The following is a 27,902-nucleotide window of genomic DNA, read 5'->3' as shown; positions in this document are numbered from 1 at the left end:
TGCAGTGATTACAACACATGTAAAGCAGAACAAAAGAGATTTATTATCTGTAATGCCATTCTTGCACACACATGAATTTGAATAAATATTTAAATCGTACTATGTTACGTCGCGGATTAGATTCCCGGGATGCAATCTTAAGTAATTAACAGTTTTTGCATTTTTTTATCGTTTACAGGTATACACTTTGACCTTGTCTCGTTTGCATAAAAAAAACCTGTTTTCTCTTGTTTCGAAGTCTCTAAGGGAAAATTGGTTGGAAGCTATAAAGAAATGCCACAGATCACAGAATAGTTTCCAGACGATGGGCAGCTGCGTTTTCTGCGTATACTAAGACCACACTGCTATCGCCAACCTGCTTGCCAAGCTTTGCGATTGTGCTTTATTCCCCATAGATATTTTTAGAAGCGGTTTTTGCCTTACAGTGAGTGTCTATGGTCTGAAACTACGATGTACGCGAAAGGTATCATTATCTTTTAATCACCATTTTAACCAAAGGAAGGAAGCCTGTCCCCATATGAATGTCCTGTCTTATAGACTGCACGCTTTGCGCAAAGATTTCAAATAAAACCGTTCAAAACCACCAGCATTCAGCGTCTTCCGACTACCATAAGAAGTCAGGCTGTTCACCTTGCGGGCAGAAGTTCTACGCTGCAGGCATCTCCACTCTGGGAAGAACTTTAGTCCAGTGTTTCCTAACATGGACCCCACGCCCCACAAGTGGGCGATTTGATTGTTAAGGGGCAATTCGAAAATGGACTCGACGCTAGTTTTGTTTTTTCTTTCCGGGCCAAATTTAGCGATAAAAGCAAATTCTTAATTATTTGCGGTAAAAATTTTAGGTTTGAAACAATGTAAAATATCAACTAGGTGTTTAGCGTCGTCAAGTAATTTTTCCTGGGGGCAGGCCACGCGGAGAACCCCGAAATTTTTAGTATCACTTGAAACAACGGATTTGTTTCACAGTATTCAGTTTGTGTTAATTTGAAATAAGTGTCCGTCAAACCTGTTGTAAAAGTCGTTTAATTTAATAAATATATGCATTGTATAGATTTCCTAGTAATTACTTCCTAAAGATCTGCCGTTTAAGTTTCTTAATTGAACAATTCAATTTTTTAATATTAATAATTGTGTATGTTGTATAGGAGGCCAATAGAATTTTAGAAAGGCTAAGTGGGCATGACGCGAAGTGGTTGGAAAACACCGGCTTACTCACGAACCAATTAGTTTTACGCGTGAACACGGTTAGTGGAGCATTGATAAGTGTCAGAATATAGAAAAATTTAACAATGTGCATCAGTTCATAGGTTTTACTGCGACTTCATACATTCTTAAAACGCTATCACGGAATAATAGTTCTGATTCATTCGGCGTTTGTCGTTCCGTGATATAACATAGTATATATTATGAAATTACAGTTTAAGGGTGGATTTGAGTATGCGCATAAACAATCGCCTTTACATTGCTCCAATGCATCGGCCACGTGGACCGCAGCCGTGAACTTATAAAAAATTTATAAAAACATGTGCTGTCTCGCCGACCTGCAATTTGATGACGATCTTTTTATCCTTCCACGACCGATTTCTGTTGGCCACGTTATACCAATTTAAAACCGTAATACATGGAAATTACTGACAATATTTTCAGTTAAAAACACTTTTTTTCTCGATAGAGTCCTCCGCTGTATAATTTCAACTTTACGTAATAAAAATAAATAATGTTGTTTCATTTACAAAGCCAAATATTATTATCACATCACCCTATAGACACCTGCGAGCTTCCTGCAAAGATGGCTACGACGACCTGTTCTATCTGTCCGCATCGAGCGATTTCCCGTCACTTTGACTAGGCCGACGCTCCAGATATGAAGGCGCCAAATTTTGGAACATATCTAACATTGAACTAGAGAAAAGAATGAAAGACATTGAGAAGGATGAAATATGAGTATGGATATAAATATAAATATTTGAAAAATTCTGATGAAGACCGCGTCCATCCACGATAGGGGTTGAGCCAGAGGCCTCAAAAACGGAGCCTAGATAAAAAGCATTTGTATGTCCTTGTCCGCCAAACTATTTCCGCGTTTTGCATATTGCAAGCGGCGCAGGCGACTGCAATGAAGTTTATTTTAAAAAGAAACCTCATGCAACACATTTTTTAAGAATTTCAGGTACTCTATTCATTCTCAAGGTACTGTAGAATGACTCGAAGAAGCTCCATCCATCCCGCAAAAGAAATTTTTTCAGTATCGACTTTAAGATTCAGTTTTTATATAATCTATTTATATAACAAATTTAGCAAAATTTTAAAATTAACTGTTGGGATGTTAAAAATACGTTCAGAAAAGAACTGTTCCGTTGGTCCTGTTTACTCGCGGATTATTTTATGAAAACCATTAGGGAAATATAACAGTGTAGTTGTTTTAACTTCCCTTCTTTTTTAAAATTCTTTCAATATTTTGCAACGCTGTAAATCTGTTTCAAATTCGATGTTAATCGCTCTACGAGGCGGGCGGTGTCCGGTGTATGTTTTCTGATGCAGCAACTCTTATTACAATTCAGATCTTATGCAAATAGAAAAATATTATATTACAGTTGTTACACTGGCCGATATAATTCTAGGAACACGATGCGACACGAGACAAAGTAACTGCTGACTGTGCGCAGTGTCGTACCGCAGTGTTGATACGAATTTAACCTCCCACAGGAATGATGTCAGCGCGGAGTTTGCAGCGCTGGAGCTTGCGCGCATACTGGCAACGTGTGGCTCGTTCGAATCCAATAATTGAATTAGTGAGCGCCCTTCCGACCAGCTGGAACACCTTTAGCAGCTAAAAGCTCACCCCCTCGCCTCAGGGGGCATGTCGCTGCGTCTGAACGGACAGAAGGGGGCGGACATCCTCGCAGCGCGCGCGAAAATCAAAAACTCGGTATTGTTCGTGCGAAGCTTCACAGGAGCGCTCTGCATCGCATCGGCACTTGTGAGCTGAACACGAAAACTTTACAATAAATACGACGCAATATGTAGTTATACAAATCTAAAAAGAATAATAATCAAAAGTTGTTAAGTGTATGCATGTTTAATGAGAAACTAATATCTGACAGGGACATATAAGCGGCGCGACGTTGCCGAAGCTTGCAAAGTTTTGAGTGGTTGACAGACCATTGAAAATCTTATTATCTACTATAAGAATAGTGAACAAAATTATATGTTAGGTTTGCGTTTTTATCTATTTTTATAAATAAATTAGAATAAAGTGTCTATGTCTGCAACCTATGTATTTCTCGAAATAAATTGTGTTTATAAGTTTTAATTGAAATGAAAGTAAACTAGTGTAATGTTTTTCAATCTAATTGTATTATTAATAATAGAAATGAGATAATAAATAAAATGTATTAATAGTATTGTATAAAGGTAGATTAATTGGTAAAAGATAAAGTAGATATAGAAGGCGTAAGGCTTTCCACAATAATGTGGAAAGCAGGCAAAGAGAAGGAAGATATAAAAATAAAGATACGGTGACATAAATAATTAATGATAAGAAATAAGAGTAGACCAGATTAGACTAGAGCCAAGGACCGGACAGATTAAAAATAAATAAATAGAATAAGTAATAATGTAAACAAAAATCAAACCGAAACATTATTAACCCTATATTTAAAAGTCTGCCACTTAACGGAAGCGGTAAGAAGGCGTGTGAAAAAATTAAATTGTACCATAACAGCTAAGAGTTTAGTTTTTACAGTTATATTTTTATTTAAAATGTTTTGTTAGAGTAAAATTAAAGAAAGAGAATAAGTGAGTTTTTATGTTGTTTTGATGATATATATTGTATTGAATGACATAAAACAAAAGTTTTGAAAAATTATTCAAATATTTGTCGATCGTCGAATGACTGGTAGCTGACTGCTCCTCCCAGTTTGTACTCAACCCCGCGGCGCTCTGCAATAATTTAGTAGTAATGTTGTTAACATAAATTCAAGCATCCCTCGAATCCGTGCATATCGAAAAAGCGTTTTAAATTTTTTTTTACCTTTTAAATTAAATCATGTCATAAGAGAGACTTTTTATGAGGATTAAAGTAAGCAAACGAGAACCTCAAAGTGTAAAGAGGGTAATCGAGCGAGCCGGGAGCGCTCACCCTTTTGAACAATCACAAACGTAGCCGAGGCTCTCGGGGCTGCAGCTTACACTGGCTTACAGCTAGGTAGCAAGTCACGTAGCACTGTCTGGCCGCGACGGTTTTCTCGATCGTGTCGGGGAGCAAGCCTTCATTTTTTTTACGTGGAAGTAATAACATTGGATATATCTCGTCGTTAAGAAAGTAATAACATTGGATATATCCGACATATCTCGTCGTTAGTGGCAAGAGCGGGTGCTCTTGCCACTAACGACGAGATATGTCGGATTTGCTCAGATTGAAATTCCCAATATGCACCTCCAATTTTATTGACAAGCCCACATCAATGTAGAGAAAGAACGTTGTTGAGGAAATATCAAGTTGCAAGGAAAGAAATAGTAATCACAATATACATACTCCAAATTATTACTCAAGCATAATCAGACTTATTGTAAGCCAAGTTAAGATTACACTTTCAACATTTAATAATTTAATCTGCGCCGCCTTCTTTCTTTCATCGGAGAACAAGACGTACGGACTCTCGACATCAGTAAAAGGTTGAAGTTATTTTCAGCCACACTAAGCGTTTTGCTAATACTTTTATAGTTAACAGCCAAGGAGTGGAACAACTCACTGGCGTCATTGTTTCTAGACAATTATAACTTAGAAGTTTTAAAAGAGAGTGAATAGGTTTGTTATAGGCAAGCGTGTAGCATCGTAGACCTCGCCTACGATCAGGCGAGGCAGAGATCAAATGCTTCGCCTATAATAGATAAACAAGAGACAATAGGTGATGCGACGATAAGACTAATTTATTTGTGTTAGTGTCTGTAAAGAAATAAAAATAATAAATAGCTCGTAGCGGTAGGTACAGTTGGTAGAGTACGAATTATTTGCCATGAGGCGAGAGTCCCACGGTTGTCGTCAACAATTACAAAATATAAATATGTTCTACAAAGTAGTCTAACAGTGAAGCCATTTAAGTTTTTAAAATAAGTCAATTTTGAAACATCTGTTTTAAAGTCGACTGTTCCGACTGAAACTTATTAACAAGCAGCTTGACTTTTGTCCGAGTAGGTGGCGAAACTATAGGGTTTGTGCGCCCGCAACAAACACGTAGCGACACGCTGCTGAATAATACATCAGCGACAGGCAAGCTCTGCGGAGACATCGTCCGTGACGCCTATTGATTGACCAACATCGGATAAGGCTTCGTTTTCACAATTTTTCACGTATGCGGCGGAAGTCAACTGATTTATTCGATTATATTTTATTACATTAAAATTACTTATTTAAGAAATTAATAAGAATTACGATGGCTGTTGTCGGTTTGACATTCGGAAGAGAAGCTCTCGCATTACATAGCATCCTAGTTGATTTAATAGCTCATAAACAAAATACACATAATACAACCAAATAAACAATATACATATTATGACACAGCCATACTGACTCTATGAGAGCAGGATCTCGATGTAACTGATGGTTGGAGAGGCGCCCTTTACTCCTCGCAATAACATAGAAGTAGCACAGAGTGCGGGTGCTTTTGTCTGACGAATCGCGTGGCAGACTTGAGGACTATAGCTCCAGAAATGAGATCATGTCTGCTCTTTCTTTTCCTTCATGATTCCTGAACCTTAAATCATTTAGCAGACTATAAAGAGATTGAACCGTTATACCTCTCCCGCCTACTTCTGTCGAATATAAAATAAATATATTCATAGTTATGTGTCTAGTTATACTTTTTTAACTTAGGTTTGTGGTATTCATGTTCGTTTGTTTACCAGATAACAGTAATTTCTATCACAAAAGACCAGGAGTAACGCGGTGCCGTCTATCGTAATTTTATTATAAAGCGGATTCTGTCACAATTGGGTGATACTAATGGAAGAACCCCGGCGCTATAGGGTTTGTGGACTTTTGAAGCCGTGACCGTTAAGCTTTATTATTAAAATAGCATATTCATACATCAAAAACAAAATTTAGTATCCTCTGTATGTTAACACATAAACGGATGTACCATTCTTATGGATAAAGTTGTCGAGGACACTGCATGAACAGGACTCCCTTAGTCTTAGTCGCTTGTATACTCCGCGCAGTCCGGGCTAACGCAGTTAAGAGAAACATATATAACAATAAACCTACGTCGGATGTCTCAACGGAAAATTGCGAAAAATTCTTCAGGTAATTCAGTAAATTGTAATTACTCTAGCAAGACTTACTACTGAACTTAACAGAGCAAACGGGATTAACATATAAGGACTAGAAACTTTCCGGGGTAAACTGGAGTATATACGATATGGGCTCTGCGACCTATAAAAAAAGATTTATAAGAGAGATACAAGAAATGTTAGTATATAGCGGCCCGAGCTGATACTCCCCCGCGAGCCCAAGAGAATAAAAGAGGTTTTAAGCTAAGCAACCTCTGACCTGTGATTCTGTAAATAAAATTTCTTTCTTAAATCAAACTGTGTGACTGACCCAGGGTATGCGTTGTTGCAATGGTCTTAGACCGCGTCGATTGGTCGTTGACCACCTGGAGTTGCTGTAGCTGAGCCCTAAAGGCTCTGTTCCTGTAGGGGAACACCGATCGTGGTGGAAAAAAGCTGCGGCTCCCTGCGGCTGCCGACTTACAGGCTGACTCAACATGACATACATATGTCGCTCGCTCCCATGCAAATAATAAAGTCTAATCACGAGACTGCGCGGCAATCTTCAGAACACAAAAATTGCACGAACCCACGTTTAATGAAAAGGGTTTTAATGAACTAACGATACGCCGCCCTAGGGGAACTAGAAAACACCCCCGCGTTAGATGTCCAGTGTTAGCTGACCTACTCTCTCACAGGGTCAGTTGTAGGCTGCGGACCAGCTTAGAGTGGTATATGATGTCGCAGCTGAACCCAAACCTAAACGTTCTAAGTAACAGTTTGTGCTTTTGAAATTAGAGCCTACTATTTAATACTTTCAAACTATTAAATGACACAAGCGCGACGTGCAATGGGGCATTTTATTATGAATTAATCTGAGCTAGCCCCGGGCTTGTGCGTCGCTTGGGATAGTATGGAATGAAACCTATTTTATGTTTGCTGATGGTTATTATAATATGGAAAAGATATACTTCGTTATGCCCAAACTTTTACAAATAACTTATTCTTTTTTATCGCAATAGTAATATATTTCAATTGATTATTTTTATTGGAAATAAAATTTAAATTTAATTTTGTTTTAAATACATTATGAGACTAAATAATTTTTAAATGCTACGTTAAGTGAATTAAAAAAAAATAAAAAGAATAAATTGATCTCTTAGTTTAAATTACCATAGTAGAACAGTCTGCTCTAATATCAACTTTAAAAATAGTTTGCCTACTAAAAGAGGATTATATAAAAAAATGGCATAAAAGTTTCATTGATGTTATATTAGCTAAATACAGAAATAATAATAAATAAAGAATCCGACTCCACAATGCGGAGCCGATTGTACGAAAGCCCTTCGTTACCTGGCATTAAAATAGCAGAGGCAAAAAGTTTATTTCAAATAAAGTTTTCGTTGGAGGCGCACGCGCCTGGAAAATTTTACGATTTATTAATTTCAATAAATAGTTATCATCTTAGAAAATATTAACGGTAAGTTGCCTGCTTAAATCTATTTCATTTCAAATTAAAAATAAATAAAATTTTTGCGATATTATTATAGATAGTATGACCTTAAAGATTAATAATGAATATGCACTTTAACAGCTGAGCGACATCCGTGGATTTTATTATTTATATATTTTAATATGTTTTATTGTTATAATCATTTTTTTGTCTATGATTTTAAAATTGTCACATATTTTTGCACGGTTTTAAATATTTTCCATTTTTAATAAAATTGAGAGATCGAGTTTGTTTCAAATGAGCAAACTTTTTAGACGAATTTTGGGAATTTTGAAAATATACAGAAAACTTCAAAACGTGCTTTTTGAAACTCGAACCTATTGCGTTGAAGAATGATCCTCGGGTACTGTATTAGCCAAGAAGTGAATTAGTTTCAGACAAGTTTAGCGCGACACTGCGGACAGTCCATTTCGCGGCTAGAATAGGGTGGCTGACGGCGGACTGATACCGACGGAACCCAGGGGTAGCCGGCACACAGACCCTGTACAATCATTTAACAGTTTTGTTTTGTCCCTGTTACTTCAGTAACCTCATCGCTGCCATGCGATTGTTTATATTAAGCAAATTATTTAAAATTATTTTTTACATATAAATACTTTTGATACAAAAAGTGAAAAAATGTTTTTCATATACGTTAGTTTGCAATGTTTTGGTAGCTAATGTTTTTATTTTTCTATAACACTATAAAAACAGTTTGACAAATAAAACGCAGTTCCACGCATGCATACGGCGTTTCTTCATCCGCATCGAAGCTGATGATATTGATATGACAAGATCTGACATCACCTTAAGGTGACGGGACCAAACACTGCTTCGTGCAGTCGGACATTCTTAAGAGCTTTTTATTTAATCTGAGATGGTAGTCGGTAGTCGTCCTGGCACGCGACGGCGCTGGAGGCGCTTACCAGTAGTCCCCGGACGAGCGTCCTGCAGGCGTTACAAGCTTCAGTGCGTTACGTAGGCGCGTGTGCCGGAGCTGAGCGAAGCATGAGTCAGCCCCGAATAAGGGAGGTCGCGTGTACAAATGCACTTCTCCATCGCCGGCCTAAGTTGATCCGCGGGGACGCGCCGGCGCTCCGCCAGCTCGATTAGAACTTAGCGGATGGAGGCTCTTTCTAAACTGGACGGCCGGGCAGATACGGCTGTCCTTTGAGGACTCTATTAAATTGTTTGCGTGACTCATACTTCTGTTTATTTGTGTTTGTTATGATGCCGTCAATCAGTTCAACACTCTCTGTTTTTAATTGCAGCTTACATTAACATTGTTAACTTCTTTCAGCCGCTACTATGGGACTCTGCGTGTATCTCGTTTTTTGTTTGACGTCACTGCAAGCCGCGTGCTTCGGAATGAGTACGTCGGGTAAGTGCATGATTCAATTGTTACATACGTGCGGAGTACGGACAGGGTCAGCGCGCGTGTGCTGTGCTGTGGTCGGTCGGCAGCAGACGCTGGGCCGCCGCTACTTGCGTGTGTGAGATAAGGATGCAGATGTGTTGCTGATGTATTTTCCATTTAAAATATAATACGCAATCTATAGACACATTTTTAATTTCACCTTTTTCACATCTAAATGTGTGTAACAAAAAGTATTATGTTTATTATTAGAAATCGTGGTGCTGCGGGCGGTCCGCGGCCGCGATGCCCGGCTGCCCTGCGGTCAAGGGAAGGTGTTCCTCGACGGACCGGACTCCTACGTACTCTGGTTGAAGAATGACCAGGAGTTCCTATATCGGTTTCCGAACGAGGACACGGAGAACAGGTGAGACACTTCCCCTGTCCCCGACTTCTGCATTTTTTGTGTCGCCTAGTTTATAATTAAGTTCACGAGTCGCCTTGAAAGCTTCGTCTCAGTTCGTTACTGACTATAGACTTTTTGATCGAACGAAGTCCAAGTACACCTGTGCATCGAGTAGATATTTTGACTCGGCTACCTGTTGACAGAGATGCGACGGGAATCTAAACACTGCGAACAAAATACTTTCGCCACTTCTTTTATTTTATTTAATATTCTTTATTGTACACGCTAGAAAATATATAAATAGTTTCATAGTAATAAACAAAAAAGTACAATGAGCAGTCTTATCACACGAGGCAATCTCTTACAGACAACCATAGTATGGAAACAGTAGAAGTATAAGTAATGGGAAGTTAAAGTGTACAAAACATAAGCATAATTAAATATATTATACATACAGAAATATAATTACATATGTATATTGCATTTATAATTATAATAAGGTATAATACATATTACGATATTTTATAAATTTAACACATTAATAAATAAAATATAAACTGAACTGAAACTTACTTGGATCGTAATGCCGCAGAAAGAATACAGAACCAGAGAAAGGAAAAGAAATGAATTAACGTATAGATAATCATAGGACTAGTGCATAGTGCTTAACCATGTTCTTCTCCTAACATTAAAGTTTTCTGAAGCATTAGTTATCTTATCTTTAGAAATTTTGCCGACAATCTAAGAGCAACAACCGATCGCGAATAGTTCCAGTCGTCAGTCACCATCGCCCGATCGGTCAGATCCGGAATGCCCTCGCATACATCCACTCATTTTTTAAGAAACGTAAAAATAAAAAATAGTGACTCCTACCGAAATCCTTGAACAAGTGACATTTTTATATAATAATAAAACAAACAAAATGATGTTTATAATATTACAAAGAAAAGCAACATTTTTTATTGTACGAATATTTACGACTATTACAGTGTCTTAGTTATATTAATGTATTGTAATATAAAAACATTAAAAATTTAAAGCTGATTGTAAGCGGTCCGCGTCGGCTGCAATGCGGTCCATTAGACGTTGGGGCCGGTCTGCGGGCGAGGTGTTGACTGACAATCGTGCGGATTGTTTTGGGGACTCATGGCGGCGCTTTGAGCGAGCCCTACTCCCCCACCTGGTCACAAATCATCACCCAATAGATTAAGAGAGGGACTAGATGACGGCCAGTCTTCAGCACTGACAGAGCACGGGATGTTCGTTTCTACCGTCGTCGTACATGCCGTCCGGCGCCGTCTCGCTAAAAGGACCATCCTGGGTTATTGAACGTGGTATATTAAGAGGCTTCACTGCATTGGTATCTTAGCACAATTGTGCCGATGTTTTGATACCTTACTCACAAACATTTGGCTCAGTCGCTCCTTCATAGCTAAAACCACACCAAACTACCAAACCATCATTGAAGTGGAACAATGCTCGCGTTGTGTTTTCTTCACTAATTTGGAAGCTTCTTTTGAGCTTCAGCATAAAGAGCTTGCTTGTAAAAAGATTGTAAAATTTTTCTAAATCCTAAACAACACTTTTGTGACCTCCCTTTGCGTACCCCTTGAGTTGTTGGTGTTGATTTTACCACCCTATTTTATTTAAATTCACCAGTTAAGTAATTACTGGTGCGTGTCTTACAGGCAGGGAGCCCTGGGCTGTGTTTTGAAATATGCGACATGGTTCTAGGTGCTATCTTCATCTCCCGAGATAATATCTTTGGCTTTTGTGACAGGATTCGAATTCTTTCCCTTGCTGCTTTGGTCGCCTTGTCCGCACGCACACTGCGCGGCCAGATCTTTTTCTGCCACAAACAGAGGAGGCTTCATTTCACATGTCAACAGCCCGGCGCGCAACAATTGAACCGTATCTGATGCTATTACTACGTCTCGTAATTTAATGTAAAAAATATTTTAGCATGTCTTGGCGCCAAAATAAGAACACAAGGAACAATTATATAAAAATGATAGATTTTAGATTCGAAACTAATATTTTGATTTATTTTCAATTACAACTGTGTTTATGGACAGACTGCGTGAGTGCATGTTGTGAACCAACGCACAGGCAACCGGACATAAGCTTAAAATACTTTTCAGGAAGAACATCAATTGTAATTAATTTATGTTAAAAACGCGTTGTTTTGTAAAGTTATTTATATTTTCAATATTAAATCGAGTCCAAGGATTCTCCTAATGCCATAGTGGGACGTACAATTACTGAAGCCACTTGAACGTTCAAAGTAATTAACTTGAAATTATTTATTTAACGAAGACGTGTTTGGTATCATACCTGTTCAAGCATTCAGCGGAAACTTGAAGGCGTCGCCGGCCGGGCGGTTGGGCGGGCGGGCACGCCTCTTTGAAATGATTTTCCCGGCGGTGACCGGCGCACGCGACACGGGTTGCCGTAGTATTCCAGATCTTTCTATGAACTATAAAAGCCATTATCTCGGCGATGTGGTAAAAGCCGGAAAGACTAATTGGTTAGGTCTCTGGTTTTGTCGCGTTGGGAGATAGGCCGCTTCTCATGGATAATACGCATCCGCAACACACCAATGCGCTGTTGTCTGATTCAACCATGAGCTTGGTCGCTCACGACGCGCTCCTCCGACGTCCGCGAGCAGTGCCGATGTTATAATTTATTGCACTTTGAAACATTCACTCATTCTCATTGTTTACAAGCAGAGAAGGATAGAAATTTCAAATGTGTTAAGATTTTGTTCCAAATTAGGTTTCCGAGACGAATTCACAGAATACAACAACTTCAATGAACGTCCTTCAAATAACAAAGCTAGTAGCTCTCGTAAGGTTCTAACGTAATAAGTCCACAACAAACACGTCCGAGTTTTAGGTTTTGATCACATAAAGCCATTTTTAATATTATATTGCACACTAATAAGACATCCTACATGACGTAAAAATTACACAGGGGGTTTTTACTACTTTATGCTCAAAGAAAAAAAATTAAAGTTTATCCCACTTCCTGGCATTAAGAGTGAGTTTAATAATTGAAAGTTGTAAATATACCAAATGTAGAATAAATGGATGGTCACTTAACCCCGGAGTACACGAGCATCAGCTTCAGGAACTTAATAACTTTTTGACCTCCTCAATACTAGCGCCTATAGTATAGTAGCCTAAAATATTTCAAGAACCATCAAATTGTAAAAAGTTTGAGGCAAAGTGTCTTCACTTCTATGCTTAACTTCAACAATAACTTACGTGGCGGTGAGCGCCCGTCAAGAATAAATATATGAGGCAGAAGAGGAGAGGGGGGGGGGGTGCGGTTCAGCTAAAGAAAATCGCGGAGTTCACATTTTGTTGTTATCTTGTGAGGGTGTTCAAATTTCGCGAGCGACGCTAATGCGGAACGTATGAGGATTGTCGTCGTCGCAACAAAAGGAAGAGCGGTGTCGTTTTGCGAAAACAACTCGAGTGTTGAGTTTCGGCCGCGCGCGCTGCGCAGCACACACATGAGGTCGCGCGACAGAGTCAGAGCTGCTTCATTACATTAGACCGTCACAGTCCTCTGCGATCGTCAGCTTAAAATGTTAGTTAAAAACGCGCCGCCTGTTAAGAACAACAAACAACAAACTCAATGTGGTTTGTAAAATTTATTTTGATGAACGTTTTAACAAAAAAAAAATGGTTTGAACAATTAATTTTTAAACACTTTGATTCAGGACGTATTCTGAAATAGAGTAATATGCATTTTGGCAGAGAATAAATTTCCTGATTCTACTAAGAGACAAAGACAAAACCGCGCCGTTTGATAGTTTGGTAGAAAATCGTACACATTGATCCACTTACAACTTTCGTGATTGATAGTAATCATGAGACAGGTGATTATTTGGCTCATGTTTTTCACTGTATTTGTTTTTATTACAAGTGTTAAAACCCATGGTGGTTCACATAATATGTAATAACTTTATTATTTATTAATTAATAAAAATAAAACATACATATACAGACATGTACATTTATTTTATGACATAATAAATAAAAGTTAACCAATTTATGCAAATTTTACAACATACTTTTTAATTTCTTATATTTTACCAGCTGGCTCCCCGCCTCCGTCGTGGAGCCAGCACTACCTTTGCCAGTGTTATTTCATAAAATCCATTACAGCTAATTTTTTAACAGTAAAAGAGTCATAATTCTAAAACCTCATTTTATGAATGAAACGCCCTTATGGGTGGACTTCCGTAAAATCATTTCTTATGAGCATTCTACTCAGTAAAGGGAATATTCCTTCTAAATTTCTGGTCTTTAAGTTTCCAAAGATATTGTGGAAAGTAAACAATTACTTACGTACATAACAGTAGTAAATTAAATTTGCTTTTTGAATGTACGTAAATCGACTAGAGTCGATTTGTAATTGGTACTATAAACAAAGGCATTTTTAAAGTATGAGATTAAAAATGTTATTCAGGGTTATTTGACATAGGATATAATAAGTGACACTTGAGCTAGCGATCGAACCTGTCGCCTGCGCTGCACGCAGCTCGACACTTTAAAACAAGCACAACTCAAGAATTTTATTCGAAAAAACTTGAATTGTTTTTTGTGCACTTTGAATAATTCATGGTCATCACCGGTGGATGTCAGGAGCAATGCCAGAAAGGTCCAGCACGAAAAAAAAATTAGAATCAAATTGTGATCCCGTGTAAGGGTATCGGCTATAGATTACATTCGTCTACCGGAGTTCCTTGAACTGAGCACAGCCTAGAACAAACTGAGCGGGGTGTGTTGTGGGGTCGCTTCCAACGTCGGTCAAAAATATATGTGATGTGTAATGATCTCGCATTAACTGTTACAATTTCGTAACTGTACATCGATATCGGCACTTGAATGAGGCGAAAGGAAGTCAGATGCTATTGCTGGGACGTAGTGTTGCACGTGCACGCGCGGCACCAGCGCGCGACACCAGCGCGCGACACCAGCGCGCGGCACCAGCGTGCGGCACCAGCGCGCACCGACGTCAAAGGTGATCTCGGTTACAGTGGTCTACTGATGCTACACATGACACTTTACATGGCTCGCCGCCAACTCGACCAATGCTGCAGATACTCACCGGCGCGAGGATGCAACGGTTATTCACTTAATATTACTTTGCGTCGTTTAAGTTACATCTTGCAAATAACGTGACGACTTAAAACTTTTGAGCGAAAAAGTTTAGTGAAGAAAGTATCAACATTTCTGGATGCAGGCATCTAACCAGTCCTATTGGAAGTTTATAGCAGACGCCTGCATCCGGGACAGAGCGTCCTCTGGCTGAAATAATTATATTACCCGTTTAGGAAAACCTTCCCCGTGTCTACAGGAGTCACTTATATACTCCGTGATATAAGTGCTGTGATAAATTTAAAAAGTTCGTAATCATCCTGACTAATAATGCCAGGGTTAGTAATATTTGTGAAAGTGTTCACAATTGAATAATTGTAATATTGCGCGTGCTGTTGTTCACGGCGGAGCTCAGTTTAAGTAAAATTTCTATAAAATTAGGCTCTTTCGGCATTCGCCACTTGATCATCCAAGGCGGAAAATATTATCATTAAATATGTATATGAGAAGTTCATGCATTCAAAATGATGTGCGCTGAATATCTGCATCATCATCATGTCCGGCGTCGTGTCCCTACTCCGGAGCCTTGAGGCGCCAGCGGACGGTGTGGTGGTGCCACTAAAACTTGCCAACCCGCTCGACTGCACCTGCCACTCGGCCACTCGGCCACTCTCATCGGTCTGCGGGTCGCCTCGCTTCCGATTCGAGCGCGTTGATGCTTCCCTCTCCAAGCGCCCCGTCGTGCGCTCAGTTCTTTAAGCGAATACGAGCTTCCTGTGCCAAGAGTCACGGGTAACACATTCCTGCTAGACTTTCATCGAAAATCACTGAAGGCTATCAGACGAGAAAATATTTTGGATATTAAATAATTTCACAAAACAAATTCAATTGGTAAGTCACTGCTTTTAATGGCTGTTCGATGAGAAACTCGACAAGCATTATGTTATACACATGACGACAAGTACAGTGACAACGTTCCTATCGTGGCAAGGCGCGGCTCTAGCTTGTCTCCTTGCAGGTCAGTGAACCACGACCGCACGTACGGCACCTCGTGCGACTCCGACTCCTGTCACGACGACACCTCCCTGTTGCTGAAGCGCGTGTCCGACCGCGACGGCGGCATTTACAGATGCCGCGTCCACTACCAGGAGTCGCCTTCGCAGGACTACGTCATCAATGTGAGGCTAGTCGGTACGTACCTATTTATATAGTGCACTTTGTAACATATATACTATATATATTAAAACTTGTAAATGAAAACTTGGGCAGTGTATAGAATTTTGAATAATCACACAACTTCGAAGTGGCTTCTTGTAACTACTATGTTTAGAACAATTTTTAAAGTGAACACGGTATAGGAACTCTTGTGAGTTAGTTGTGGCACCTTCCTCAGATCAAGAAAGATTTAATTTGATCGTCAAGTTACCGGGCCCAGTCAAATTGTGTGTGTGAGTGGTCTATGAGAAAGAAAGTGTGACCTCTGAATTATAAAACGAATGCGCTCAACTTTGTTATTTTCCTTGTCCTCGTCTGGGTTTGAAATTAACTTTGAGGTAATTTACAGATTCTCCAGGAACACCCAAAATATACAGCGACGCCGGCGAGCTGCTCGAGCAGGGGCACGTGGCGCCGCTCAGCCTGGGCTCGAACCTCTCGCTCGTCTGCGAAGTCGATGACGGTAACAAACTTATTTTAACTTTAAATCTTACTTAGCTTAAACCGTAGTCCCACGGAAACCTCTGTACCGTGCCATAAGGCTGCGAGGTGGGAAGCAGAAGAAAATAAAGGGCATGAGCATTACCTCTGGGAGCTTCGATGACGAAGTAAGGAGCCAAGTGACATGTACTCCACCCCCTCCCGTCGCGCGCATAAACAAGAGGTGGTACTGTTTCCGTAGCAAAAGTGCTATATACATCCAAGCACTGGGGTCATTGTATATTGTATACTTCTGCTAAGAGTGGGTCACGTCTAATCAGAAACCAAATTCGATATCATCATAGTTTAAAGTTCGACGAAGCTGTAAAAGTCCTGTCAGTAAAACATCTTATATTACCTAAATATGAACAATCGAAACATTGTGGGTGGCCTTAGGAAGCCATGTTATATGAAGCAGTCTGGTTCCACCTAAGTTATACTCTACGGTATGGGTACAGAAGGACTTGCAACAATTTTGGTTATGAAAGAACAAGCCATTTACTCGTCAATTTTTTAGCATATATTTTATTTGGTCTTTTTATTTCGCGACCATTTGTTAATAGCTATTTACGAATGTACAATTTAAATTAAAAATAAAGTGGGCGATGAAATTGACGCATCTACTGTCCGCAGGCGAAGTGCATCGGTGACCAAAGTTACGTAAATCACCCGGGTTTTCATTTAGTCCGCATTACAAGTCGATTATCTCATTGTTGTTTCAGAGGTAAAACAGAAATTAGTAAACTGACAATTGTTTCTTAAAACATTTTTCATAACATAATTTAGATGCTTAAATTTAAAACATAAAAAATGTTGACACATAATATTCGTCTTAAAAAGTTAACAAATCTTTCATGGGTTTCAGTGTACGCATTTATAATAATTTTTCACAAGATAACCTTACTTTTCTAAGTTTTAAATAATAACTGAACTGTAATATATATTTATTAATAAATCTTATTATACTATTCAAGAGTTTTCAGTTGATAGAAATGTGTTGTACTTGATTTGTTGTACTTATTCAAATGGTTGATGTTATAATGAATACATCAACATTAAACATTTTATTTAAAAAGAGCTGCTGTTGTTGTTTTTAGCTCAGTAGATCAGTCTTCCGAGCTGGCTGTAGCTTACTGACGGCCTGTCTACACCTGTGTTTCTCAACGTGGGGCCCACGACCCACAGAGGGGCAATTTGATTGCTAACGAATTCATTTCGAAGTGGACCTAACTACCTTTTTATAATGTTAAAATCTATTGCTGCTCGTATAAAGATATTCTGAATGTGACTTTGAATGAACAACCAATGGGTGTTTGTGTTGGTGAAGAACAACCGGAAACGCTGGTGTACTGGCGGCGCAACGGAGTGGTGCTCGAGCGCGCGCACAGCGCTCGCCCGGGCCTGCTGCGCGCCGAGGTGCTCCTGCGCAACGCCACGCGCAGCGACCTCGACGCGCACTACGAGTGCCTCGCGCAGAACGCGGACGTGACCGAGCCGCTCGCGGCCAGCCTCGTCGTCAAGATGTACCGTGAGTGCAACTGCAAAACCAACCAGCATACACCATACACCATCAGCTGCCAACCGCGCAGCAGCTGCAATCGATGCACACATAGAGTTAAACAAGTTTTCATCATCATCGTCATACGAGCCAATAAACGGCCGCCCTCAAAGATCGCCGCGACGAGCGGTGCAACGTGCACGCGCTCTCAACTGCGTCATCGGTCAATTTAGTCGTTGGCTTACCTCGCCCTCAGCAGCGTTCCTTACGCACCTTAACGCCGCCAAGCGTGCCATGCCTGGCGATTATGGTATATCCCCATAAATGATGAACCACGAAACAAATACACGACTTTAGAAAATCTTTCCGATGTTCACAAATGAAAGTTTCACAAAAAATAACCTACATGAGTCTTAAAGCGAATGGACTGTGAAGTAGTTCTTTTCGACACTTTACGAAATAAAATTTTAAAACAACGAGTAAACTTAAATTATTTAACAAAGAAGTAACATGGTTTTGATCAAAGAAGCTACTCTGGAAAGAACACGGACGTTAAATTATGCGTTTTGTTTGTGCTCAGTGCCGCCCCTATCGGTGGAAATTCGGCTGAACAACAACTACGACTTCGAGGCGGGGCAGCCGCGCGTGGTGGACTGCGTAGTCGTGGGCTGCGTGCCGCCGCCCGCCATCACCTGGCACTTGGGCAACAATCTTCTCCGGTCGACCGTCCACAAGGTGCCACCACACACACGCACATTGCTTCAGTTTAATGTAATAAGTTACGGAGTGGGTCACAAATACCAATTAATCGATTGGAATAAATACAAAAGAATATCATTATTAAGACTTTTCATTAAGAAAATAATGTCATTCTGTACAATTGGACTTCAATAGGGATTTTAAGATAAAATACCTCGAAGTTATTACAAAAAATATATAATAAATCAACATACAAATGTAATTCCTATAATTAATAATAAACGTATTGATATAATTCTTCAGTTAGCTTGTTTATTCTGAAATATAATTTTATAAAATACAAATCAAATGAATATTAATCTAACAAATAAATAAGATTAACGTGGTACATGAATATTATTTTGTTTATTAGGAGTTTACTAAGTACAAAACATTCAAAAATGCAAGGATAAAAGGTCCATTACATAATATCAATTTTAAAACAATTTAAGAAAATTGAAAGTGTAATAATTTGACATACTGTTTAGAAATATTCGTAAGAAAGAATTTCTAGCCGATATTGACTTTTTTGACAAAAGCACTGACGTCTGTCAAACGAAATGTGAAAATGTCAAATGTGGTTCAAGCGAATGCAAATACGTTTAAAATTAAAAAGGGACGTTGAACTACAGATACGTTTGAACTTGTTTGTAGATATGTATACACATTTTTTTACCCATTACACTCGGCAGACTTTGAGCGTTATGTGTAATGATTAGCAGTAAGTTTGTGTGACATCCTTGGCAGCAGTCGGCGAATGTGACAACGCGATGTTTGGTTAAAAGAGAAGATAATTGTTCACCTATAAAAACATTCTACACTGTAAGTACAGACTTTAGAGCTGGGTTTACAAAAGTGACTGCTTAAAAGTGAGAAGACTGTACTGTAAAATTTCAAATGTTTAAAAAATGGATGGTTGACAATAATCGAGAGCTTATGATATTGTTCATTCAGGAGCTGCACGATGGCAACTACACGGTGTCTTCACTGACACTGGTACCATCACTGCGGGACAATGCACATGACCTTGTGTGCCGAGCGCACAACTCCCACCTGCCCTCTGTGTTTGAAGACAGGGTCACCTTGAATGTTGGATGTAAGTCAATTTCCTTCTTTTGGGTATTTTTCAATTGTGATCATCAATAACCAGAGAGATATCAAGTGTGTCTGTTATCTAGGGTTTATTCAAGTTCACACATACATGCACGAGAGAAATTGATGACGAAAATTAATTATTTCACTGTTTTAAAAACTAATATTTCTTTATATTTACTATTATTTCCTAACAAAAATCTAACTTAAAATTTCTGTACAACTCATAGTTGTGTACTACTTTTGGAGAGAATTGAGTTATTCGTCATGGTCTCTCCATATTAAAGTTTACTTCAAGGTATACTTATCAACCTGATCACTTGGAAATAGTTTAATAAGTACCATCTGATCCAATGTAACAGTTGCATCCTTCATCGTAAAAAAATGTCACTGGTTACATTGATACAGCTACTTTAGTTGGATCCTCAGCTACCTATTCCCAGATACCACTCTCCTCTTTTTCAGACTCAATCAATGCGATGATCTTTTTTTAATTTGGGTGATTTTAACTGCAACCACTTATTGTGGGGTTATGTAATATAGTAATGCAATGCTTTTGGCCGAGATTTTATCAACCTCAACCATCAACCATAGTAGAAATTTGGGTGCAGTGGACATCTCTTTTTCTTCACCAGATTTAAGCTCCAGTACAATACATATTCCCCTTTCAACTGATATCCTTTTTATATGATGTATTTCATTAAGCGCCATTGCAACAGACTTTTTTAACTTGTACCTAAACTATTTTGGCTTAAAACTTGCTCCGATTTGAAAAAAATCGTCATAAAAAAACCAGCAGTACATAATGATTTTTTGGAATATGATAAACAAAAATCTGTTTACATATAAAATACTGTACTCACATTAGTTGTCACTGTGAATAATTACCATCACCATATATTGTGACTCCTACAAATCCTTTCAGTTTTGATTCACTACATACTAATGACTTTGAAGAAAGTTTATCTGGTACTGTATTTGAAGTATTTATTGACTTGATGGAATATTTTGTTTCCTGTATGCAGACCGACCACTTTGTTTGTCATCTCGGGACGAGAAGGTTGGCGCTATCCAGCGGGAAGCAGAAACTTTGACCTGCGTTGTTGAAGCTTCACCAGAACCCTTGCAGTTCAGCTGGACCTTTGCTGATTCCAGATCTCTGTACACCAGTGTTAAGGTAATGAAATTAAATGATATGTTTTTTAAAGTTTTGAGTGAACTCCTTGAAGAATAAGCTTTGTAGGATTAGAGTCAATCATGTAACTAATATTTAATTGTTTAACATGATATGATATTTATTTTTCATATTTCCATTGAGCCAACTTTCTCTCTAGTAGAACCTTGTTTTTAAAAACAGAATAACTCAAAACAAGGCTTGACTGCTGCTTAGGTTGACACAGAGTTTCATTTAAAACATAACATAAAATGTAACTGAGTTTGTTGTGGTCTTTTTAGGAATTGACTTTCACTTCATCAAATTTGGGTATAAAAGTAAGTTGAAATTTTCATTTAAAACTCCCGAGCATTAGGAATGCAGGCACTTCTTTTTCCTATGCTGTAAATAACATTTGCCAAGCTTCGGTTTGTCAAAGGTTTAATTATCTCCAAGTTACACATGTTTTTGTCGATCTGTCTTGGGCTTCACCTGCTTCCTTGACTGATCAATATGTTTTATTTCTGTCAGTATACTGCGGTGCTAAATTTGCTTGCCAGGTTTCCTTTAAGGGTTAAAACCCAAGGCTGGCTTATGTATGTGGAGGCACTGTTATGTTATAATTAAGAAATTTAAATTACTATGAAATTAATAAAAAAATGTTGTGTATTCCTTAGTAAGCCGTGTATCAAAGCATGACTATTTGTAACATGACACTCATGTAAACTCGATGTATAATTAGCTGAAGCAGTTTTATAGTAAACATGTACCAGTTCCTGCTGTGAGTGATAAGGTAAAAAAGAAACAGCAAAATCAGCAACAACAGAAATCAGAACGACTGGTCAAGCGGCAGCAGGTCAGAGCAGGGCGCACAGATAGTAGACAGGGAGTGTTCGTGACAGTGCGAGGTACGAATAGATGCTACCTCAATGACCGAAGGTCATTTTAATTATAAAACTCGCACCTGTGAATAGATGTCGCAGTTATAATATAAATATATGTGCAATTTGTTCCGTTGATAGTATACACTGAGATGGCTTGCGATGAAGGATGGGAAGAAGCTGCAAGCATATGTGATTGTTTACTGTAAGAATGGAGTAACAAAATTCAAAGCATTATAAAACGAAAAGAGAGGAGTTAAAAAAAAACAAATTGGAAAGATGATAAAGAATACATAATAATGGAACTATGAACACAAACAAAATGTTGAGCTCTAACTTACAGCAAACGCTACTTAATATTAATGTTGTATAATATTTGTTCAATATTTACCCCATTGGGTTGTGAGGTGATATAAAGATTGCGGCGTGAATATGTTTCGTGAATTGAAGATGCTCCGAGAATGAAGTTGAAGAAGCGAGACGAGAATTTATAACGTAAATTCGAATTGGCCCCGGCGCGTGAGACGTCGCATAGCTGGTGAACGTAACCGACTCGAACAGAGTGCGTCGGGTCGTGAGACGTCACCTCGCCGGTGCGCAGGCAGGTTCATCGGAGTGTCTGTTATAAAAACAAGGGGCCGATAGTACGCTTCCACAACCCCACGCCACTTGAGATGTGCCCCTTCAAATGTTCAAGTATTTTTTTCTGTATTGCAAATTATGTGGCATTTCTCTCATTTTTATTTTTTTGAGTTAAAATTAATTTAGACATACGGAACGCCAACATGCAACGTTACAGAGATCCTAGAGATTTATTTGAGTGTTCTGATTCGTCTCCACAGAAAGTCCCAGGGCATCAACATCGCTACTACTCGACGCTGACGTGGTTGCCTAGGAGCGGGGACTTTGGGATGCTGTACTGCCGAGCTTCCAACGACTTCGGGGAGCAAGACAAGCCGTGTGTGTTCGTGGTGACGCCGGGCGGCGTTCCCTACCCGCCAGACTGCGGCATGCTGCGCCCCCACCCTCGTACCCTGCGCATCGAGTGCCTCAAAGGTAAGCTACTAACTCTACCGCAGCAAGCATCTGTCCCCGCTTGTCCTCGTGAGTGCATGCCGTACTGTTGTCTGTTCTCCAACGTGGAGCCAGGCTCCGGTCAGCTCAGTGGTTATAGAGCACACCGCATGCAATTGCTTTTGCGATGAAGGAGACCCGACGATGGAAACACTGCTCTCATCCCCTATTGCTAGTTATGATGGAGATATTCAATCAGAGAATGGCTGGTGCCACCTGGCTGCAGGAGTTCAACATACTTATGGTTGGGTGTACAGGAAATTAAATCTTAGATGTATTAGTTGGTGGTTGAGACACATTTTATAATGTTGGTAAACTGGCCCCTATCTACTAATGCCTGAATTATTACTACTATAATTTCATGTTTATGTAATTGTTCAGGATGGGACGGCGGGCGGCCGCAGGTGGTGCACCTGGAGCTGTTCAGCAGCGAGGGCGCGCTGTTGCACAATCTGAGCAGCGTTGCCGGCGTGTTCCAGCTGCACGATGCTGTGCCCGACGGAAACCTCACGGCCATCCTGTACTCGAGCAGCAGCCGCGGCCGCTCTCAGCCCAAGACTATACACCTGCAGACAATCGGCTCCTCCAACGTCTCCGGTGAGTCCACCATAAGCGCACCCGTTAACTATTGCAAGCCGAAATTAAAGTTTTATGATTCAACTATACTCCCGCCAGAAGGCTCCCCTGTAAGAATTTATTGCTTGAACATTATTGGTATTGTGGTCAGAGCAGTGTAGTTCATGGGATGCAACGCAATCTGGTGTCGCGTGACATCAATAAGGGTATACGGGCTCGTCGCTCACGTAAAGAAGTATATAGAGGTGTCAATTTTCATGATAAGCAGTGTAATGGCCATTAATGAAAAGATTTTATATGAGAATTGACTCTTGAAAGTTTTCTGCTGAACAAAAATTTAGAATACATGCAAACTATTTCCAGCATGCCACTCCGCTGTTAGTGTGGTTTCGAGAACAAATGCAGCACAATAGCCCGCGCGACCAGAAACAAAGTAATATAATTAAAATACCCTAGATTTCTTCTCTTAGTTTAAATAAGAAATTCTTGTCTCAGTATTTATTAAACGAACTTCTAACTCGCAGCCGTTTTTGTAAACGTGACAGAGTTAATGTATTTAAAATGGCAGAGTTCTATTTTTGAAATTTATATTGACGATTTTCGAATTTTAAAAAAGAAAAAAATTATTTCTACTAATGGTTACACGTGTAAAAGCTTCAGGGGTGTGGATATACGAGAATAGTTCATTTTTCAGCGAAAAGCACCCTGTATGAAGAGTTGTCTCTGAATATGAAACATGGTACAAAAGTTTATTTTTTCTGTTTAAAGCCACAGAGCGATGGCTTATTTTAACATGTATTAATCTGAATATTGAAAATTCTTTTTATTATTGTATTATTATTATGTTATTTATAATTTCCGAAACAAGCAAATGATATAGTCATTCACCTGTTCAAAGATTTTACACCTACAATCAATGATAAATCAATCACCCTGAACACAAACATGTTTTAGTATGTATAAAAATGATATATCTGTCTGCAGCGATCAAGGAACACGTCGGGAAGTCAATGTTGCACCAGGGTCTGGAGGCGACCTCCGGGTTCCTGCTGGTTTTGGTGATTGTGTTGGCGGCATTGTTCTGGACGCGCTGCTCCAAACCCAGTGATCACCACGGCTACGACAGTCCGGACGTGGTGCCGTGCTCGGACGGTGAGTCTATTAGACCTGTATGCAGTCTTAAGGAAGTGGGTGCGTCTAACATTTGAACAGGTGGAATTGCTTCGATTGGGAAGGTCCAGTGTAGTGGAGTAACTTGCTAACTCTAAGCCGGCGACGCTTCGATGTGTTATCGGGAATCATTTTCAAAGGTTTATCAAAAGAAAAATTATATTATATATATTACTTTACAGTAAATAGTTTTGTTAAAGTGAATGCAGCGCCGTGTGCGTTTGTGGTGCTTTTGAATACAGTGCCGGTAGCAGTTGCTCGGTTTTGCTGCCTCACAGTGTTTGCGTCTGATTTCCTTCATTTCACTGGCGATGGTGATTAATGCTTAGAACATTGCAACGTATCACGAGGTCACTGTGCGCCCGCAGACTGACCACCTTGTACCTGTACCTGGTGCCCGGACAATGGGCAGGTGATCGCGAAACAAATCCGACCGACCTCGTCGTGGGCCCTGTTCAAATGAGGATGTCTTTGGAACTCTCGTAGAAGCGTATATGTAATCTACAGCGGGTACCGTTACAGGGAGTACATTTGCTTCTAGTTTTGTTCAAATTGGATCCTTTTGATACTCTTGACATTTGCTAGTGATCGCTGCGATACATACAAAGTGGAAAATATTGTGAAAGTGTGATGTGTGAAAACGGGACTCGTCTCCGTTCTTTGGTCGGCGGCGGGACCTCACTGCCGGCGGATGGTCCCCGCCGAGGTCGCCGAGACTGAGTCCTCGTGTGTGATGCTTAGGCATTGTGCGGAGGGGCACCGGTGCCTTCCCTGCGAGGTTGACCAAAGCCACCAGACTATTGAAATTGACCGTCTTGTGTTTGCAGAAGGGCAACCTGGAACTATTATTCTCCTATATAGAATGCGATATAAAAATAATATTGCAGTCGGTGTTTTAAATTAAATATTGGTGACGTTGACAGGTGCGTTCCACCGCGAGCCCGACTTCGAGCGCGAGGAGCGTGCGCTGGCCACCACCAACATCACCGTGAACCAGCTCGCCTCCTGCCCCAACGTGAGCTCGCTCTTAGTTCTCTCTCCACATGCCTAGTTGTATTACTACAGCAATTCGCGAGGCACTAGATTTTGTATATTTGAGCTTTGAATAGTTGTACCACTGTCAGGATACAATTCTGAGAAGACATCGGCCGTAGACCAGCACCGCGCCCAGAGTACACTGGTTGTTGTGACACGCTACAAATTTTAGGTTTAAACATCTAATCGGTTTAAATAGAGGAACGACAGGTGACTAACCAAAAAAGGTCGAAGGTTCAAAAATGCTTATGATTTTGGGATAATTAAAACTGTCCCTATTTACTTAGTATAAAATAACTAAATGTTCTTAAAGCAATTTTAAATGAAAATATGGGCTTTAAGGGAATTTTGTAATATACACTTTATGCTCTGGTAATGCAACGGAAGAACGAAGAGGGAATTACAACAATTAGTAGGAGAGTCAATTTGTGCATTGGCATTGTGATTGTCTATGTTGTAAGCGGGGGCGTTGCGTTTGTTGCGTTGTTAAGATGCGATGGTCGTACAGCGGTGTTTGCACTTGCAGCAGTACACGCCGTCGCCGGCGGGCGGGTGCCGCGTGTTGGTGGACCAGCCGCCCGTGCGCCGCGCCTACTTCGTCTAAGAGCGGAGCCCGCGCAGCGCCCGCACCGGCTGCGTGCCCCTAGTGCACCTCGCGCACCGCACGCGGCTTCACTCGCGCGGCACCTTGAAATTTGTCGCGCGCCGCCAACCAACATTTGTATATTGTCTTATTTAATAAGAGCTCTGGCGTAGCCGCGACGCGCGCCCCTAACATGTTTACTTGTCAACCGCTCGCAGGGAGGACGTCGAGGATAACAAAAATTGTCGCGGACCAATAGCTGAGTAATTTTGTAATTGTTTAATGTAATTAGAGTTGTAAGGAATGGCCTTAATTCGGTTCGAAGCGGCTTAGCCTCCGGCTGCGTCGCACGCCGCGCACTATCGTTGCCGACACTATGTTACTTAGATTAATGGAGTACACACGCATGTATGTAGCCGTTGTATCAATATAAAGCATATTATTAAAGTCGTTTTTATTTTAATTCCTGACAACCTTCGTTATTTTTAACTTGCGTATGTATTTGTATGATAGCGGTCATATTGAAAATCTGTGGAGTGGCCCAAGTCAGCAGGTGGACGTCGTGCGACCAAAATTATGTTGAGACTTGTACGGGACGGCGCTCCGCTCTCGGCCAGCACTAGTTTGAACAAGAAAACGATCCCGAGTGTCGTGCGCTCTCTCATTTGGTGTGCATGCTACCCGTGTAAGATGTGAGCTGGCGTTATAGGGGAGCCCAAATAAAACCTGGGCTCTTTCTAATTGGGTTCTTCTGACATTCTTCTCGTGAGGTAAACATGTCATTATTACAAATGATCGAAAGTTGATAAAAAACGTTAAAAACGGCCTTAGACCTCATTTTACAGAAGAAAAAAAATCTTTTAATAAACACAGCCAAAACAAAATGGCGGCAAGCTGCACAAATCATGCATCAGAAAACTTATTCGCTTCTTACATAAATCGTTTATAAATTTTCAATAATTTAATTTTCAAACACAAGACCGTACAGTCGATTCGAGTAATTAATACTCGATATAACGTTGTTGCATGAAGTGGTGCAGCGCCATCTAGTTTAATTATATAAAACGCCGCAGTGCACAAACGATAACCTTTCTCCTGGAAGCGTGGTCACTCGCTGAACGGCAGCCTCGCGGTCATATTAATGTTATGCTGTGTTATGCGTTCAAAATAACGGAGCACGTGGCGTCACCGGCATGGCGCTGCAGCAGCAGCCCCGCGCCGCGGCGCTGCCAGCGGTCGACGGCGCGCAACCGGATTATACGACTGCCTGAGGTTCTCTACAAAACATTTGTTTAGTACACATTACAGGTTTTCAGTGTCGTCGCTTCCATCGAAAGCAAGGACGACAGGTGATCTGCTCGCCAAGTCTTGTCGTCGCATCACTCGCAGGTGCCTCGTGCCTCGCGTCTCCTCACATTTATTAAATATTTTATCCGCCGCACAATTGATACACCTCATATATTTCCTAGTAAACTACCTTTTCTATGAGTAAACATTGTTCTATGTATATACGCTTTATATATATTGTAGTTTAATTTAAGTAAAATAAATGATTTCATCATTGATAACGCTTTACGTGGTTTATTTGATCTTTGGAATAAATGTTTCAACGTCAGTATATGATGAACGGTACAGTACAGTAAGCTGCAACACAAGTGACAACCGAATCCGAACGATATACCGAATCCGAACGATATACCGAATCTACTTGCGAGCAGCAAACCATCAGCGACGGAATGACGAGGCGCGCGCGTTGCAATAGAGGACGCTACGG

General features: G+C 40.1%; 1 protein-coding gene across 1 annotated transcript; it reads left to right on the top strand.

The window, feature by feature from the left end:
- The first annotated feature begins 2,860 nt into the window (after positions 1 to 2,860).
- Positions 2,861 to 26,558, top strand: LOC137922698 (nephrin-like). Its single transcript, XM_068765768.1, has 14 exons — positions 2,861 to 2,980; positions 8,654 to 8,774; positions 9,390 to 9,543; positions 15,652 to 15,824; positions 16,198 to 16,311; positions 17,656 to 17,856; positions 18,407 to 18,561; positions 19,519 to 19,660; positions 20,682 to 20,833; positions 22,533 to 22,746; positions 23,146 to 23,361; positions 24,325 to 24,492; positions 25,434 to 25,525; positions 26,072 to 26,558. Exons 1-14 carry the CDS (start codon positions 2,861 to 2,863, stop codon positions 26,147 to 26,149), a joined length of 2,100 nt encoding a protein of 699 aa, XP_068621869.1. The 3' UTR covers positions 26,150 to 26,558.
- Positions 26,559 to 27,902: the final 1,344 nt, after the last annotated feature.

The sequence above is a fragment of the Battus philenor genome, unplaced genomic scaffold, assembly GCF_028537555.1.
Source record: "Battus philenor isolate CCGP_79_NKW_IND1 unplaced genomic scaffold, ilBatPhil1.0.hap1 SCAF_1, whole genome shotgun sequence".
NCBI classification, from domain to species: domain Eukaryota; kingdom Metazoa; phylum Arthropoda; class Insecta; order Lepidoptera; family Papilionidae; genus Battus; species Battus philenor.
The sequence above is the reverse complement of the archived record's forward strand: the minus strand, read 5'-3'. Positions and strand labels throughout refer to the sequence as shown.